The sequence below is a fragment of the Psittacula echo genome, assembly GCF_963264785.1.
Source record: "Psittacula echo genome assembly, chromosome: 9".
Taxonomy (NCBI): Eukaryota; Metazoa; Chordata; class Aves; order Psittaciformes; family Psittacidae; genus Psittacula; species Psittacula echo.
This window is the reverse complement of record NC_137745.1, coordinates 4005592-4023840: the sequence shown is the minus strand read 5'-3', so window position 1 is coordinate 4023840 and position 18249 is coordinate 4005592. Positions and strand designations below refer to the sequence as shown.

Here is an 18249-nt window from a genome sequence, read left to right as displayed (position 1 = left end):
CTGAGGCGGATTCAAATGCTCATGGCATTAAAAACCACAGCCATGTACCCTTGATGACCTTTTGTCACTAGGCCAGGTTTTGATGTTGTTGAAATCCCCTGACTGCCAGACTTGAACAAATATTGTTGGCCAAAGATACACGGAACCTAACATCGAACAAGTGCTGAGTCAGGTGCCACGTCTGGAATGACAGGAAGTTATGGTGTGTTTTGGTGGTTTACTGAGTAAAAGATAGTAGCCGATGTGTATAAAGAGAAAGGAAGGCATGAGGTTATCAAGATCACTGCTGCTCCCAATGTGAAATGCCACAAATAGCTGAGTAAAAGATTACCAAGGCTTAAAAGCGGTTCCACTGCAGGACGTTGGTCAGTTCAATACCTGACTGGACCTGGGAGGGAACATAGCGGGGCGGAAATCATGGGTTACTGGAGCTGGAGGGGCTCTTACCACTGGCAGTGCTGGGAGGGAGCTGGGCACCAGTTCACACCTGGCACTGCATGGGCTCAGCCTGCCCCTCCTGCTACCTCTGCTGGGACTCTCAGAGAGACCTTAACCTGCTATTCCTTGGCAAAGACGCTAACAAGAAGGTGAATGTTCCACACTGGGTGGGTTTTGCTGTCTTTTTGTCTTTAAGAGAATGCAGTCCAATTTCCTTCCTAGTAAAACAATTAATGACAGTTAGCAGCAATCAGTAATGTTTTATATAAATGATCTTAAGAATGAAAACATTGTTTGGGTAACACTACCAGTTTTTAAAAGCTGTGAGTGACTAACAGGAGTGTCATACTGGCAGCTCCTCCACTTTAGAGGACTTGACAAAGTTTCAACATGCACAGAGCATCCTGTTTATAAATAGTCTATTTACAGTCTGTCCTAGTTTTAAAATACCATTGTAAACCAGGCAGGTTTTATTTTTCTCTCAGCACCTCATTCAGCTGTTCAAAACCCTGCACTTTCCACTAGGAGGATTTCATAGAAAAAAGACATCTGTAATTCATAAAATCAAATATGTTACTTTTGCAGATGCCAGTAAAAACATGGGAGCACTATAATGACGGTCACTTAATTCATATCGCTTCTATCTTTCACTGATACGCATTTCAGTAACCAATCCTATGGAATTAATTCCTCTTACCACCCAGAAACTGTATTTTGAAATGCACTTAACACATATTTGCATGAAACGATGAAACTGATTATATATATCAGCAGTACTAACAGAAACTACATGTTCAGTTCAACACAATACTGTGACAAAACAAAACACCTTTCAGTGACAGGGCCCTTTAATGAGTGCCTTCTGCTGCTACTGTGGCTAAGGCAAATTCTTGAAATTTGGGCTGCAAGAATGAGAAATACTCTTTAACTCTGATGAATAAGAAAGGCAATGGGATGGGATTACTAAAGCAACCAGTGTAATTATAAGATACCAGTAACTGCAAAGAGATCATCATGTTTGAAGAAGAAACTATGGCTGCCATTGCCCAGACACAGTTCTCTTACACAGTATGTTTGCTACCAAAGTATTAAGAAAGATCTCTTGCTTAGAGCTTTATGAAGACCCAGCCTAAATGGTGCAGGGAAAGACAGACTTGGGGCAGCTGAAGGAAGGGTAAAGGTAAGGAACTCTTGTCATGCAGTGAAAGGAAAAGGGGTTTGTCAGGATGCTGCAGTACAAGAGGAACATGTTGGACCAGACAGAGGGCTTGCAAGTCACAGTGCCCAAGGAGTCTGACAGAATAGTGATACATGGGTTCCATATGGAAAAAAATATGGAATACAGAAGATATGATAATGATTGGCAAGTGCAGAGCAAGGAGGAATGAGTTTCATTGCAAATCAGGGGAATTTTTAAGGTCCATGCTTGAGAGTGTGAGGACCGAGAAAAAACATTTCCTTTGGTCTGTGAGTAAGAGAAGCAAACAGGCTGTGCTGCTGGGTTACACGTGTTACTCTTCTGTGTTGTTTATTCTGGGACCTAGATGTCTCCAGCTGTGGTGAAAATTTAGACTGTAAAGGCAGAGGCTGATACAGATTTTAATGTAAGAGCTCTAAGTATGGGGAAAGGAGCTGACATTACAAGAAACGAATAGTTTGAGACGGTCATTTAAGACTGGATGGGAGGTAAGAAGAGATGCTGTGACTTCTGAGAAGCGAGGGAGTGACTGGAGATGAAGTAATCCCGGGGCTTTCCCTGAGGTCTCGACAGTAGATGCAGGGATGGTTTGTAATTGGAAATGTAACCACACCTGAGGAGTTGGGAGGGGAGAGTACAGCAGCAAATCAGTGGTGACTGCTAGGAAAGTGTTACAGTCCCTCCTGTAGTGGGTGAATAACATCTGCACTAAAAGTAAGAACAGCTGGGAAAGTGAATCAAGCATTCCTAGATGAAGGATCCAGTGCCTAGAGACACATTTATATGGTCTTGGTTTAATCTGCAATGAAAACAAACCAAAGAAATGATTTCTATGTCCAGTCAAAGTCCCTGCATGAAGCTGAATTTATAAGCTGCAAATGCAGTAGATTGAAGAAAAGTGTAAAATACATAGAAAATACAGTGAATATCTCTGAGAAAAAATGCAAGGACTTTGAAGGGAATGTGTAAAAGAGATTGGTTTAATCTGTAAAATAACAGTTTAGCATCACAATGAATTTTACCTGTATTCACCCCCCTATTAATAGAGTATGGTTCATTGTGTATCAAAGACAGCATTAAGATGGTCACGTATAAGAAGCGTAGTTGTTGCTAATTTAAAATGTAAAAAGGTATTTGTCAGGTGTTTTGACAAAAGATACAGAAATCATAAATATTATGGGGAAAAAAAAGGTGAGTAACTGTTCTTAGGGTGGAGCCCAGGATACGGATGGTGTTCCTGCAGGCCAATAGTTACTGGTCCGTTCAAATGGAAACTCGTGTCCTAGCAAAGCACATTTGCCCCCTTCATTAACTATGTCACATAATTGACCTTTCTGTGTGAAAGAACAGCTGATGTCATTATTTCTGGAATGGTGTCTGGAACATGTCAGGGGAGTCAATCTGTTCCTTTCAAAATAGAAAAAAAAAGGCCCAGAAGAGTTCACTGAAAAAGCTGGATTTTTTCTCATTAAGTTATATTAAGTCCTGTCAGGAAATGTAGGAACGCTCCTTGGTTTGGAAATAGGAATCTTAGCTGCTAGATGTGGTGTTAACTGTAACTTTGTATCACCAAAAGAGTAATTTTAGACTCCTAAATGTTCAAAATTTCTAACAGTATCAGAACATAAAATGAGAGACTTCTGACTTTATCAGCTATTTTAGCTGGATTTAGTTCCCTTACTAACCTGAATAGAGGATATTCTTTCATGGATGGAAAGCCACGTACATATGCAAAAAAACCATGTCCATGCTTATTTGCCACTTCTGCACACATTCATCTGCCAAATCCCAGATTTAGAGATACAGTTACATTTCTAGAGAGGTTTTAAAATCTGTTTATTATAGGAGACTGGTATCTACAACATTGGCAGACATGGTAAGAAATGAAACACCTCCCTCCCTTCTTTCTGAGCAATGTTGACGTTTGTCATGCTTTGGGTGGAAAGTTGGGCTAGGTGAACTCGAGAGATCCTTGCCAATCTGAGTATGTCTAAACCCTGTGATACACCACTTACATGGGTATTACCAACTAGTTCTAGCAGAATATATTTTCATGTCTTTGTCCAGTCTTTGACACTAAAGTTTGGAAATGTGTGCAATGAAGACAGAAGAAGCAGACTTTGGCCTCTTCAGGAACCTGGTTAGTAAGGTTCCAAGGGTTCTAGGTTCCCCTAGAGGGCAGGGGGGCCCAAGACTGTTGGTTGATATTCAAGGATCACCCACTTACAAGCTCAGGAGTGTTGCATCCCAACCAGAAGGAAGTGCAGCAGGAGGGCCAGGAGACCTCCTTGGATGGATAAGGAGCTGCTGAGGAAAATTCAAGGGAAAAAAAGAGGCTTATAAAACGTAGAAGCAAGGTCAGGTGGCCTGGGAAGAATACAGGGTGTTGTCTGGGAAGCTGGGGACCAGGTTAGGAAAGCTAAGGCCCAGTTAGAATTAAACTTGGCTAGGGATGTTAAGGATAACAGGAAGGGATTCTATAGGTACGTAGCGAATAAAAGACAGACTAGGGACAACGTAGGCCCCCTCTGGAAGATACCAGGAGAACTGGCTACAAGGGATTTGGAGAAGGCTGAGGTTCTTAATGACTTCTTTGCCTCAGTCTTCACTGGCAAATGCTCTGACCGCACCACCCAAGTCTTGGAAGGCAGACGCAGGGACTGTGAGAATGAAGACCCTGGGCCCACTGTAGGAGAGGATCTGGTTCGAGACCATCTTAAAAACCTGAACGTACACAAGTCCATGGGACCTGATGAAATCCATCCGCGGGTCCTGAAGGAGCTGGCTAATGAAGTTGCTAAGTCACTGGCCATCATATTTGAAAAATCATGGCAGTCAGGTGAAGTTCCCGATGACTGGAAAAAGGGAAATATAACCCCCATTTTCAAGAAGGGGAAAATGGATGACCCAGGGAATTACAGACCAGTCAGTCTCACCTCTGTGCCTGGCAAACTCTTGGAGCAGATTCTCCTGGAAGGCATGCTAAGGCACATAAGAAAAAAACAAGGAGGTGTTTGGTGACAGCCACCATGGCTTCACTAAGGGGAAATCCTGCTTGATCAATTCGGTGGCCTTCTATGATGGGGCTACAGAACTGATGGACAGGGGTAGAGCAGTTGACGTCATCTACCTGGATTTGTGCAAAGCGTTCGACACTGTCCTGCACGACATCCTTGTCTCTAAATTGGAGAGACATCAATTTGATGGGTGGACCACTCGGTGGATAAAGAACTGGTTGGATGGCTGCACGCAAAGAGTTGCTGTCAATGGCTCAATGTCCACCTGGAGACCAGTAACGAGCGGTGTCCCTCAGGGATCAGTGTTGGGACCGGTCTTATTCAACATCTTTGTTGGTGACATGGACAGGGGGATTGAGTGCGCCCTCAGCAAGTTTGCCGATAACACCAAGCTGTGTGGTTCGGTTGATACGCCGGAGGGAAGGGATGCCATCCAGAGGGACCTTGACACGCTTGTGAGGTGGGCTGATGCCAACCTTATGAAGTTTAACCATGCCAAGTGCAAGGTCCTACACCTGGGTCAGAGCAATCCCAGGCACAGCTACAGGTTGGGCAGAGAAGAGATTCAGAGCAGCCCTGCAGAAAAGGACTTGGGGGTGGTGGTCAATGGGAAAATGAACATGAGCCGGCTGCAGTGTGCGCTTGAAGCCCAGAAAGCAACCGTATCCTGGGCTGCATCAAAAGGAGCGTGACCAGCAGGTCAAAGGAGGTGATCCTGCCCCTCTATTCTGCTCTCGTGAGACCTCACTTGGAGCATTGTGTGCAGTTCTGGTGTCCTCAACATAAAAAGGACATGGAACTGTTGAAACAAGTCCAGAGGAGGCCATGAGAATGATCAGGGGACTGGAGCACCTCCCGTATGGAGACAGACTGAGAAAGTTGGGGCTGTTCAGCCTGGAGAAGAGAAGGCTGTGTGGAGACCTCAGAGCAGCCTTTCAGTGTCTGAAGGGGGCCTACAAGGATGCTGGGGAGGGACTCTTCATCAGGGACTGTAGTGACAGGACAAGGGGTAACGGGTTCAAACTTAAACAGGGGAAGTTTAGATTGGATCTAAGGAAGAAGTTCTTTGCTGTTAGGGTGGTGAGGCACTGGAATGGGTTGCCCAGGGAGGTTGTGAATGCTCCGTCCCTGGCAGTGTTCAAGGCCAGGCTGGATGAGGCCTTGGGTGACATGGTTTAGTGTGAGGTGTCCCTGCCCATGGCAGGGGGTTGGAACTGTATGATCTTAGGGTCCTTTCCAACCCTAACTGTTCTGTGATTCTAAGAATAAGCAAGCTCAGGAACTTCCGAGCAGTCAGAAGTACAGCATTAGAGGCTTGTGCTCATTGAACCACTGCTGTAGCGCTGGTGCTGGATCACTGCACCTTACACAGTGGATATACTCTGGAGTGAGTGGTACATATCCTAGGAGTCTGCCGGACTGCAGCACCTTCAGAAACAGTATCTATCACACCAAGACTTAAAAGAATATATAAAAATTAATCTGTTTTTTCATTTCTTATCTTGGTTTACAATGGCTGAAAACATTCTTCATGAAACCCAAATGGTTTCCATCTTTCTAGGTTATAAAATACTTGGAAGCTAATTCTAATATAGCTTAGGGTAAGATTAAGCAAGTAGAAATAGGACACCTGCAGCAGCCATCCACCCATTCAGTTCTGAGCAAAATTTCGGAGACTGCCTGTGAGGCCAGTTTAAAAGATTCTGTTACATTTATTCTCTTTTACTGCATTCATCATCATGATAAGAGCTTTTGTTTAGCTTCCCAGAGCTCTGGTTTTCCAAGAATGAATCATGAAAGATAATCAGTGGAGTCAGGAACATGGACAATGTGCAAGTAACTGTTTCTTCTGGTATTAAAACTACAGAAGTGTTAATTTAAAGATTAAAAGTCTATTTAAGAAGTTAAAGTTTAATGGACCTTAATTTGATGTCTTACTAGCAAGAACTGGTGACACAGTTAAAAAGTTGTATGTTGCAATGTTGTCTTAATGAAATTCCTGTTTCTACAGCTTGTCTCTGGCATCGTGATGCTGGGCAGCTGAGTATTCCAACTGAGGTGAAAAGAACAGACCCTAATGAATAGCTGAGACTGTTACACAGTAACTTGGTCTTCCTTCTGATCAACCTGACTACCCCTCCTTCAAGGTGATTCTTTAATTAGCTCATTGCTCCCTAGTAGGGATTTGGAGATGGTTCTTTAGAGTACAGCAGTACAAGACAAGAACCACTTCTCTGCTAGAGAAGGTGATGTCTTCCAGGGAACAGTCTCTAGGAAACCATGTTATTTTAAAAATCAGTTACCTCTTACAGTCCCCATCTAAGAAAACTGTAGAGAGATTGTAGCTGCACAGAAAAACACAGGTCCTGTCTTCATATTGGTCTGGATTTTTTTCTGGGGATGCATAAAGTTATCTCCCACCTGCACTTCAAGAAGGAACAACTGGACATCCTTCAAAATTCCCCTACATTTATAGCAGCGTGGAAAGATGAAAGGTACACTAAAAATGTATCCTTCTTATAAAGTCTGGGAAATAGTAGCAGTATTTGGCTTCAAATGTTGCTCAAATGAAGCTTGTTCAAATCTCTACAAGTCTCTAGACGGCTGCAGAAACATGAAGATAGTGATACAGAGGCACTGGCAAACTGATCCAAATCTATAAAATGGACCCAAATCTAGCACCCAAAGCTATAAAATATGAGAAGCTATACTTACACTGCAATTTCTTGGGTTTCTATTACATTGAAACCTACTTGGTCTCATTCCATGAGGGAGATGTCTACAAGAACCTAACAATAATAAAGATCTGCATATTTATTTCACAACAAGGTTTATGTATGCAGAAAGCAGGTGTCTACAACTATACTTCAGTGTATTAAGTTTTTTCCTTCACTGTTGTTCAAGCCTTCCATATTATTCCTGAGCAGCCATTACTTACACAGCAAGCACACTCTGAAGAATGTGAATGGCAATGAGGCTTTAAAAGAAGAGCAAGTTATTTAAAAAATCTCCTCCTTTTAACCGAATATAGATACAATAGAAACTATTACAGAAACTAGAAAAAAATATGGTGACCCTTATTGAAGAAGTGGAGCGAGATGCCTGGACCGAACATTAAGAACCAACACATTCTTACCTGCAATGTAAGCATAACATACTAGAGCATAGATAAAGAATCACTTTCTAGTGGTGTTTTTTAATAAGTACAGCTAGAACATTAGATTCATGAGACACAATCTTGTACTGATCCTCTAATATCACCCACTGGCACAAATTGTCACTCCATGATTTTGGGGAATAAAAGAAAGCAGAATGTGAAACCAAAGAATGACAAAATGACCGTTACAAAGCAACTGAATGGCTACAACTAAACCAATAATATTATTGCCATAGGTTAGAAAAGGACAATATGAAATTAATTAGTAACTTCCCAGAAACAGTAATCTAAAAAGTCACTTACATGTTATACTTTCTAACATTAGTTAAGAGTGGATTTTTCAAGCATGTCAGTTGTTATATGTAATACTTAAAACACTGTAGATATCTTAAAGCTATTGTCTTGGATTATGCATGTCCTAAAGCTCTTGTCAAACACCTTTGTCAAAACAGGTGCTATGTACCAAGCAGCTAGTCCTGTAAAATGCTGCTTTCCCAACCTTATTACAGAAAATCCCTCTGAAGTTAATTTCTGTCCATATATGAATATATGAAGGATCCTTTAGTAGAATTCTACCCTAATTCACATTCACTCTGAAGCTGGATGACATTTAGGTAGGCTTTCCTAATGGGTGTTACATGGGTTGAATGTTAACAAAAAAATCAGAAAGAATATGTCTGCATATACCGTTCCATACGTTAGGAAGTGTGTGTATTCCCTGCCTGATCACAACTGCAGAACTAGGTAAACCCAGTATTTATGGACTGACTGTCCTGCTCAACCCCTGGTTCTTCAATGCAGCACATACGTGCTGGCTTTAATAACACATTTATTTTCCCATGTTGAGAGTAGACAAAAGGCAGTATTTTTCCCCTCTACTGGTGCAGCCTTGTACTCTTTGTTGTATAATGGAATTATAGTGCAATAACTGTTAAAATTATAGTGTAATAACTGTTGATGTAAGATGGCTTTTTAGTAGCAAATGATCATAAATTCTGTAGATGTTGTCTTGGATGTGAACTTTGCAAACAATTCTACATTTCAATGTCTTATACAGATTCTAAATGTTCTTGCTGGTGAGCATACCATCTTCCAAACAATTCAGCTGATTCTATAGAACAGCAAGAATTATCATGCTCCATCCACTCTTTCTTTCAGTTGCAACATCTATTATGTGCACTACTTAAAATGCTCCATAAACCCAGTTTGTCACATCTCCTGCAGTTCTGGTCTGAATTCTGGTCTTTAAATACATGACAGTCTCTGGCACGGAAAACTGGGGATTTATTCTGAAGCAGGACGTGAGGTAGTCTCGTGGTCAGTTACACAGTTTGCACTGGCTATTTCATTCTCAAAACCCTGCAATCCTACTCCAGTTTTGTATCTTCTTGCATGCAATCTTTGAGTTTTTAACTACTATCGTATGAGGTAAGACAACTAAGATCTTATGTCTCAAAGTCACCTACATTTATTTTATAGTTTAAGTAGTGGGGTTGATACTTATTGGCCCAAGGCCAGCCAAATCAGCATGAACTATCTCATATGTAATGAATTTAGATAAATGGGTGTGTGTAGAAAATGCTGAGACCCATCCTTAGAGATGTTTAAGGGCTATGGGAACTGCAGATCTCATAAAGCTTTAAACGGCAGACGGGAGGCTCCCAAAGCCCAGCTGCTGGAGAGGAGCTTACTTGTGAGCAGCAGTCAATACCTTCTCGTATGCAGGCACGTCTGAGCTGCACACACGGCTGCAGCCAAGCTGTGAAGCAGCACACAGGACAGGCCTTATGTTCAGGAATCTCCTCTATATTGTATTACCAGAAGTCAGAGTGGTCACTCACATCTCATCCAGGTTTCACTGGGTCAAGCACTACAGATTCAACAGGAATCTTGGGGTGCAGTGCAAGGGAAAGACTGCTCCTATGTGAAGGAGCAACAGAGGAGGCCCTGTATGGAATCCTAAATTCTATGCTGTGGTGAGTTCTGACAATCAATAAGGCACAGTGAGTTCTGATTTGGCCATGGAAATGGGGTTTCTTGAACTCTTCCTCAGTGTCTCAGGAGGTAGGGATTAGTGCTGCTTGTTTTGCTGAAGGTTTAATGCTTCAACCTGCTCAGTGCTTTAAAGTGGCATTGATTGATTTGGGAATTATTAGCAATTGCAATGGTGATAAATAAATCTGTGAAACTAGAAGAGAAGAAAATGAGCTGTTTGACACTGTGACAAAACAAACAGTCTCACTTCTACAAAGCTCTTCTGTTAGAAATGGACACAGAGAACAAGAAAGGGTTAATCCATCATCTCCAGGTTACCCTCATGGTTTAGAAAAAATACTTTTATTTACTCTCTTTAGCAAACACTCTCTTTAGCAAATATCAACCTCTTTTGGAGTGGGGAGGTTCTGAGGACCCTTGCCTACCTCCTGAATAAAACTGTAAGAACATGAAAGATGCTGAAGAAATCCTGAATTGTGTGACGGGCCCACGATAGGTTGTTTATGGCCAAAGTTATCTTTATCCATAATGAATTTAAGGTAAATGAAAAACCTGAACTTCACAAAACTACCCACAGCAGAAACTTCTGATTCATGAGGAATCAGATCTTAATGGTAAAGTTTAGGTTAGAAAAAAGTAAAGTTGTTTCTACTTCATTCTTAATTTCCCTCTCCATGTAAAGGTATAATTTTGTTGGGGTTCCCTTGGGATAGTGCTATCTATAAACCTTCCAGGAAAAACTGCTAAGCCTGCTCAGGAAAGGGACCATAAGGGCTGGGAAAATATGACATCCACATTTGGTTTTGTTCTGTAGTTTGTGTACATTTCCTCAAACACTAAAAGACATTACCAGCCATATGGTTACATTTTCCAGCAAGTGCTGCCACTAACTCGGACATGTGGCTTTGTATGATGATGTAAACGTTGCTCAAAAATACACAGCCTTTCCTGAAACACAAACAAGCCACTGCCTATCTATCAGCAGTGTTCTTTCCTTGGGGGGCTGTAATGTAAAAAAGTATCTATTGAAAAGAGAGGATTGCTTACCTCAAAAATATAATCTTTTCCATCCTTTCCATGGACAGCTTTAACAGCACAGATGTCCAAACCACCAAAGATTTCAGAACAGGTGTCAACCCAAAGCTTGTACCTGTTTCGTAAAGATAAGTTTCTCTGTGAGTATCTCATCAGGCTCTTATTTGCCCACAGGCTCACCCAGGAATGCACTTTACGGAACATTTGCTCTAAATGCAGAATTGTCACTTGATTGTCAGGCTTACTGAATTTGTATTTCCCAGAACAGTGGCTGAGAGATCCTGGCCTGGTCACTCTGTTTTCCCCCAGTAGAATCCAGAAAAGCTGTGGCTCTGTATCCTGACCCAGTGGGATGCTGGATTCTATCCCAGTTCATACTGGCCCAAACATGCGTCTGCTCTAAACAGTGAGTAACTTGAGGATAATACATGCTGAAACACAAACAGCACTTAGCTATAGCCCACCCTGCCCTTTTGGTGCCCTTATGCAGGTACAGCTTGCTAGCTGTGGCTGCCCTTCACAGAAGGAGGGTTCATCATCTGACCAGATTTTGTGGCTTCAGTGTGCCAAGGGGTTTTAGAAAGTCAGGAACAGGGCTTCTGTTTTCCTGTGCAATTCAAACATCTGCATCTGTGCACACATTCAGGTGTGATAATCCTCTTCCCTATTATGCTGGGTAGTGTACTTTATTACAGATGGGTTTTATTCTTTTATCAGGAAAACTAGAATGAGAGTCTCCATGTTAATTTGTGGACCCAACTGTATTTCAAAGTAGCAACGATAGCTTTAGATACACATCATGAACCAGACAGAAGAAAAATCAAAACCACCCTACAGATGATGCAAGAGGAACAGGCATACAACACCATGTGAAAGTTATGCAGCACACAGGCAAGGGCAACATCCTTCATGTGGGGTTACAGACAACCACAGCAAAATCCAACTGCAGTGTAGAATTCCCCTTAGTTCTTTACAGCTCCTAAAAAGGGGCAGTGTTTCCTACAGCACTGAACAGAAGAACTCCTCCACTCGTTTTCAAACCTCATGGTAAGAAATACAGACTGAGGAAAGGCCAGTTTACCCTGTCTACGTGGAGTAATAGGAGTTATTTTTCTTTCTCTATGAATAGAGAGATTATCTGCTAACAAGGGAATGAAGTAGCACTTACTAGAGAAAGAGTGAGGCAATTCCTGTGATCAAGCACGGAACTACTGGACAGAACAGGGAGCCATAATGCCTTGCTGAGAGCGTGCTGAGGTGAAGTAAGCTGTGTGTGTTTGCTTAGGGGCAAGGACTGACTCACACGACACAAAACAGCATTGAGAACTTTGATTAGCTAATGTCCTAGCTGTGCATGGGCACTGGGAAGTGATGAGATGATCCTGAAAGGTTACGGAGGCAGACAGCATAGCTCCACCAAATGAACGACGTTTGCTGAAAGCCTGAAGTTTTAAAGCAGCCATTTATCATGAACTTTTTTCTCTTTCATTGGCCAGCATTTGAGTATAAATGAGAGCTATTTCCTCTCAGAGACCCTCTCCTGAGCCAGCCTTTGAGCCACGATGATGGATTTGCCACATCATAGTATTTTCCATTGCAAAAAAATTGCTGTAATAAACATAGCATTTGACTTCACTGGAGGATCAAAGAGAACTCGTTACTGGGCTGAGAGTCTTATTCATAAATAAATATCTTCAGTAATAGCATCCTTTCCAAGCAAACTTATTAGGTCACATTCTCTCTATTTTCTGTTATCAAATCTGTTCCAGTGGAAAAGGTTTATTTTAAGCAGAATACAAAGACATCGATACAACTGTTTGAAAAGATCCTGATGGTAATATTTTAGCAAGGAAAATAAGTTTTTTTCTGTGAGAAACATGTTTTTTGTCCAAAGTGAGAGGTTTTTTTGGATTCCTGACAATTTCAACATCTGTAGATGCATTGACTGCCCGAACTGCTTGCATGCACTTGCTTATAAGTAACTTTTGCTTTGCTGTAAAATACCAATGTGTATCTCAGAAGTACCTTAGAAAGTCCTGCGGGCAGCAAAAGTTGTCTTTAAGAGTAAATATCTGGACTTCGTATGGAAAAAAATGAAGACATTTTCTTTAAAATACTGAAACATGAATCAGATCTTTGAAAGGGGTTTAATAGTCTGTCTTCTGCCAACAAACACAGAGCTGGAAAAACACAGCTACATTTGGAAAGAGAGGTCTTGGATGGACTAGCTTGTAGTGTTTTAAATCCAAGGCTTGCCCAGTAGATTTGACAAGAGGTCACGGTTCTTATTTTCCAGAGCAAATACAGTGTGCAGCAGCCTTGGAACTGGTAGATCATGAACTATTGCTCCTCGGGTGTCTGACATGACAGATCTGGTGTGCCAGAGGAGGTGGGCACAGTCGCATAGGTGTCTTCTCATCCTGCCTGGGGAGCAGTGCCTCTCTGAAATGGAGGGGTCAGTAAGAGTGTGCATCACTGAAATGGGCTTGTTCTGCACCTTGTCATGGTCCCTCACTGTGTCACATTCTTCTTTCTTTTCTGAATGTCTAGACTAAGGTTTGTATTCAGCCAACAACATCAACTCGGGCAGTGCTTTCAAAGCACTTCTTCCTAATTCATGACATCTTTTGTGCATGAAATGCATGTGCATCAGGTTGGGTTGCTTTTGAGGTGGAGGTTAAGCTACCTCCACTCTTCAGAAACCTTCAGTTTGCGCCCCTCTTCCTTGCCCTGTGTTGTGCACTTCGGTGGGTAATCAAACAAGAAGTGGGGCTGTGTGATACATACCCCTTTTTGTTAAGAGAAAACATCCACCTTTTCCATGCTTTTTTCTTCACCAGCATAAAAGAAGTTTTGGATTGTTGGCTAGTGTTTTTTTAATGGGAAAATACCTATTATGCTCTACTTATCTTACATTCAAAAATGGAAGCAGAAGCGAAGCACAGAGAGCATTTACAGCGAGGTAGCTGGGCAAGGTGAGTGTTTCATCCTCATTACCCACACTTGGTATTGTTTAGTTTTCCTTATGGCAAGACTAAGGTGCCTGTGTTTGTACAGAGGAAGAGCTCATGCACTGTAATCACACACACTGAAGCACTTTCTTTTCCCTCTCAGCAAAGACATAACCTCACTTTCTAAAGGAAGGTGAGGGAAATGAGAAAGAGAAAATAATGTGGCTCCACTCCATCCCCAGAGGAGAGCTCAGTGAGGACACAGTCTAGACAGGGGCTGGACAGCAGCGAGTTGTAATTCCCGTCTTATTTGTTTTCACCTTTCCAGGGCAGGCAATGGTTCAGTTCCTGTGTCTCCCTCAGCTCATAAGAGGGACCAACTTGTAGGTTCCAGGCTTTAAAACAAAGACAACCCACAAAACAACCAACCCCCCCAACGGCAACAGACTACTGTTGAACATGGAAACACCTTACTAATAAATTACACTGCTGTTGTACAGGCTTTTTTCAGCTTCCAGTGGTAGCAACCTGGGAGAAGCTGAACAAAAGAAAACTCAAAGCCATCAAAAAGCCCCACAGATTACGGAGGGAGAAAAGGCTGTATGTTGTGGTGACCTTGGAGCAAATGAGTGGTAATTGAGAGGAGGTCTATCAATGGGAGACCTGAGCTTCAAAATGGTACTGCAAGGAGAATGTTTCTGACTGGACTGTAAAGTATCTAGCATAAGGATGGGAGAACAAGAAAAGCACAGTAAACTGAAGTAGAGCTGAAATGATGACATGAGGAAAATGAGCTTTGGTATATCCCAGCATCTGGGTAAAGCCTCACAGTGCAGGTCAGTGGAAATTCCATAAATGAAAAATAAGCAATGGAGCAGGACTGAAAAAAGAGAAGAGAAACATGATTTAAACATGCAAAGTTAAGACCAGGGTGCTTGGTTAGAACAGATGATGTAGAAGGAAAAAAGCTTCAAACACCGTAGCATGGGGTAAGACAGCTGGGGAAAAGGGCGAATGAACCAGAGGAAATGGCTGACAGGTTGCATCCAATAAAGGAATTTTCGGAAGGGAATTGCAGTGGTTTTCTAGGTGCAGATATGGATGTAGGAACCCAAGGGTGCAGCACCTAGTACTGCACTAAGGCTAGTACTTAGTTTGGGTAGTGAACTCTAAGCCAAGTCATTTGGAACTCCTGGCTTATGTTCATGTTTCCAAACAGAACAAGACACATGCATTTCTGTGCACTGCACAGCAACAGTGTAATGTTAAAAACTTCACTGCAAATAAAATCCCATTAGGTTTGGGTTGGTTTTTTTAATTACCTTGTACATGAGACTCGACTTACTTATCTGACATAGCAATTTGTTCCAGCATTGCAGAGCCCGTGTTTGTCTTCCAGTTTCCGGATATGGAAGTTCTCCTGAAAGGGGGAAAATATTACAAAGAGAGCCAGTGGCTTTATATTTTCACTCTCTCTTATATTACTCTGATTGTCCCATGAACACTGTAGCAGTATTTACACCTTTTTCACCCCTGGCAGCTTGTGACAGAACATCTAAAATGTGAAGACTTCTAATAGGCATCAGAGTGTCAGTAACACCCGCTCTGCTGTAGGCACGCTCTGCAGTATGACAGTGCTGGGAACTGCTGTTCCCTACTCAGGCAGTTCAGACCTTCCTTTCTAGAAAAGCTCCTATGATGAAGTGAAAGCATTAGCAAGAAGCTGTTATTGGTTATAAAGGGTAGACTACTTTGTAACAAACTGGTACTGCAAATGTCAACAAACTGAAGCTTCAACTTCTCAGTTCAACTCCATATTGCTGCAGGGCTAGGTCCCAACACTGGAAAATCAAGACAGCTACATTTTTAACACCACTGAAGTGATCTCAGAGCTCTTTTAGAGCTGGATTTTGGTTTATTCTATGGTTTTCACTCTTTGCTAGTTTACTACTATAATCCAAACGGTTTATGTCAGTGCTTGAGTGCACCACCTTCTATTTAATCCCTAAGAAAAAAACCATAGAGAGTGTATTTCTTCCCAGATCTAGCACTTGCTACCAGGGCTGAGGAAATTACTGTTCTCTGAAACATAAATGCTGTATTGGGAATAGGCGAAGGATACAAATTATGAAGTGTTTCCAATTAGTAAAATAATAGGAACATCTGTAATGTATTAAAAGTATATTAGGCAGCAGCTATAGTTTTCTCTCCATGTTTCTATTAACCTAATTATGAGGGCCAGTAGCAGTTGTGGGGAAATCCCAACCTGTCTATGCTGTGTTCTCTGTTGGTGTGGGAGAAGGGGGAACATGTATGTTGAGTGCTGTGCATAAGTTTGCCCAGTAATAAGGCTATTTAGTGATTTTTGTTTTATTATCTAAAGTTATATTTATATATACCCATCCCTGGCAGTGTTCAAGGCCAGGATGGATGGAGTCTTGGGTGACATGGTTTAGTGTCTGGTGTCCTTGCCCATGGCAGGGGGCTGGAACTAGATGATCTTAAGGTCCTTTCCAACCCAAGCCAGTCCATGATTCTATATGTGTCTACTTACAAATGAAAAATCAGAAGTTCATGACTACTCTGCACACATACTCTGCATCAGAGAGATAATACTTCTCACAAATCCCAATTCAGATCTGTTGTAGACTTCTCAAAGGCAATGTACTATTTAAAGTGTGTTCTAGGAAGCAAGATGTGACCAAATCAAAGAAAAAAAGAAATTGCTAAAGTGCCCTGAAGCCTTTTAACAAATATCTAGTTCAACATCCTCACCTGCACTGAGGCAGTCTCAGCACTACTGACTAGAGAAGAAAACGTGGTTTGCTTTAAGCCATGCTTTCAGTCCCTGACGTGAAAGGTCCTTGTTGAAGCTGAAGCAGCCTCCTGACCAGCTGCCTGGCTGACTGCAAGGATGCTGCAGGTACCAGGTGAGGCCTGAGAGGAACACTATGGACACAGACCTGACTGGTGCAATCTCAACAGCTTGTGGGCTGGACCCAGAACTCCAGGGAACAACAGGGGTTCCATTAGACCATGGTTAAGTGATACAAAAAGCACCCAACCAGACCAGCTGGCACCTGAAACCTTAGGTATCATTTCTGTAATTCATATACGGTTTCCTCTACTGAAATACAAAGATTTCCCTCCCTCCTTCACTTCTATTCTGATAATTGCTAAGGGTCTTTCACACTGTCATTTTCTCCTTTTTTACTAAACACTGAATAATATACCAAACAAACCCTAACACTTTTGAGTGCTTTACACAATGTATTTTCACTCAATGAGGTCTTTGCAAAGAATAAAGAACTGTTCTAAAACTGGGGGAAAAGGAATTATGATTAGTATAAACAATTCATAGTAACTTGTGCTTCCCCTTCTCCAACACCTTTCTGCCTTCTTTAGTACCATTTAAAATACAAACTGTTGAGACAGGGACTTGTCATCAGAAAAACACATAGAAATGTCTACCTGCAACTCTTGTGTAGGTGGCCTGCTTAGGGGGTGATTCTATAGCATTGCTGCTCTTTGGTGTAGATTTGCTCTACTTTTGTTTTACTGACCTTCTGCTCAAAGTAGAGTAAGTTATGGATTTACAGTATTGCTTTTGGAGAGAAGATCTGGATGCAGTGGTTTTGTATTGCTGTTTTTCTTCATTGCGTGTGACCCTTTTAACTCTATTTCCTTGAAGTCAGATGAATTCTGTAATGGTACCAAGTGCAGTTAAATGTGCGTCACACAGCATTTTGAGGAGCTGTGGTATTTAGAGGGATTCAATGCTGCATTTGGGCTATAATCTCTCCTGACAGATGATAAGCACCAGTATTTTGTGAGTCATGGATCCACTTCTACCACAATTTCCCACAGCATTATAAAACTGAAGCTCTTAATAACTCTCTTTAAACTACAAACCCAAATGTTTCACTGGTATTTTTTGTGGTGGCTCTCTTAAGTACTCTGTTCCTGTGTCACAGAACAAAATGAGAACCAGCTGTAGAACGATATTCTACTGACATAATGTATGTGTATGCATACGAAGAATTTTTTAGACATTTGGTAAATCTCCTCTTCATGATGCTTTGTAGCACTGGACTGGTACTGCATTTTTTGGTGTGATTTAACTGTATGAAAGGATCTGGAGAACAAATGCTTGCTCGGCTTTTAGCATTTGGATGAACCCATAGCTTCTGAGTGGGAACTTAAAAATAAATATAAAGGTAGGAGGAACAGGCTGTCATTTTAGCTTATTTTTGCTGTCCCTTAGGCCAACTGCTTCTTCTGTGAAGAAACATTTGTGTTTGAAAGTGATAAATTTACCATTGGCTGACTCTTCCAGAATTACTCCAGACACTGAGCAGCATTTAAATTTCCAGTCAAAGAAAAAAATGTAGGGTTCTCTCCTATGAAATGCAGGGTCCAATTTGCACCGTAGAGAATGAACCATCAAGTTACTAACAT

General features: G+C 41.7%; 1 protein-coding gene across 1 annotated transcript in view; it reads right to left on the bottom strand.

Moving 5' to 3' along the window:
- Positions 1–18249, bottom strand: part of SYN2 (synapsin II) — a gene marked incomplete at both ends in the record, with an annotated part of 176368 nt that overhangs the window by 25011 nt on the left and 133108 nt on the right. The window contains 2 exons of the mRNA XM_080625308.1: positions 10853–10955; positions 15137–15211. Of these exons, the coding sequence (XP_080481434.1) occupies positions 10853–10955; positions 15137–15211 (178 nt within the window). The remainder of the gene's footprint in view (positions 1–10852; positions 10956–15136; positions 15212–18249) is intronic.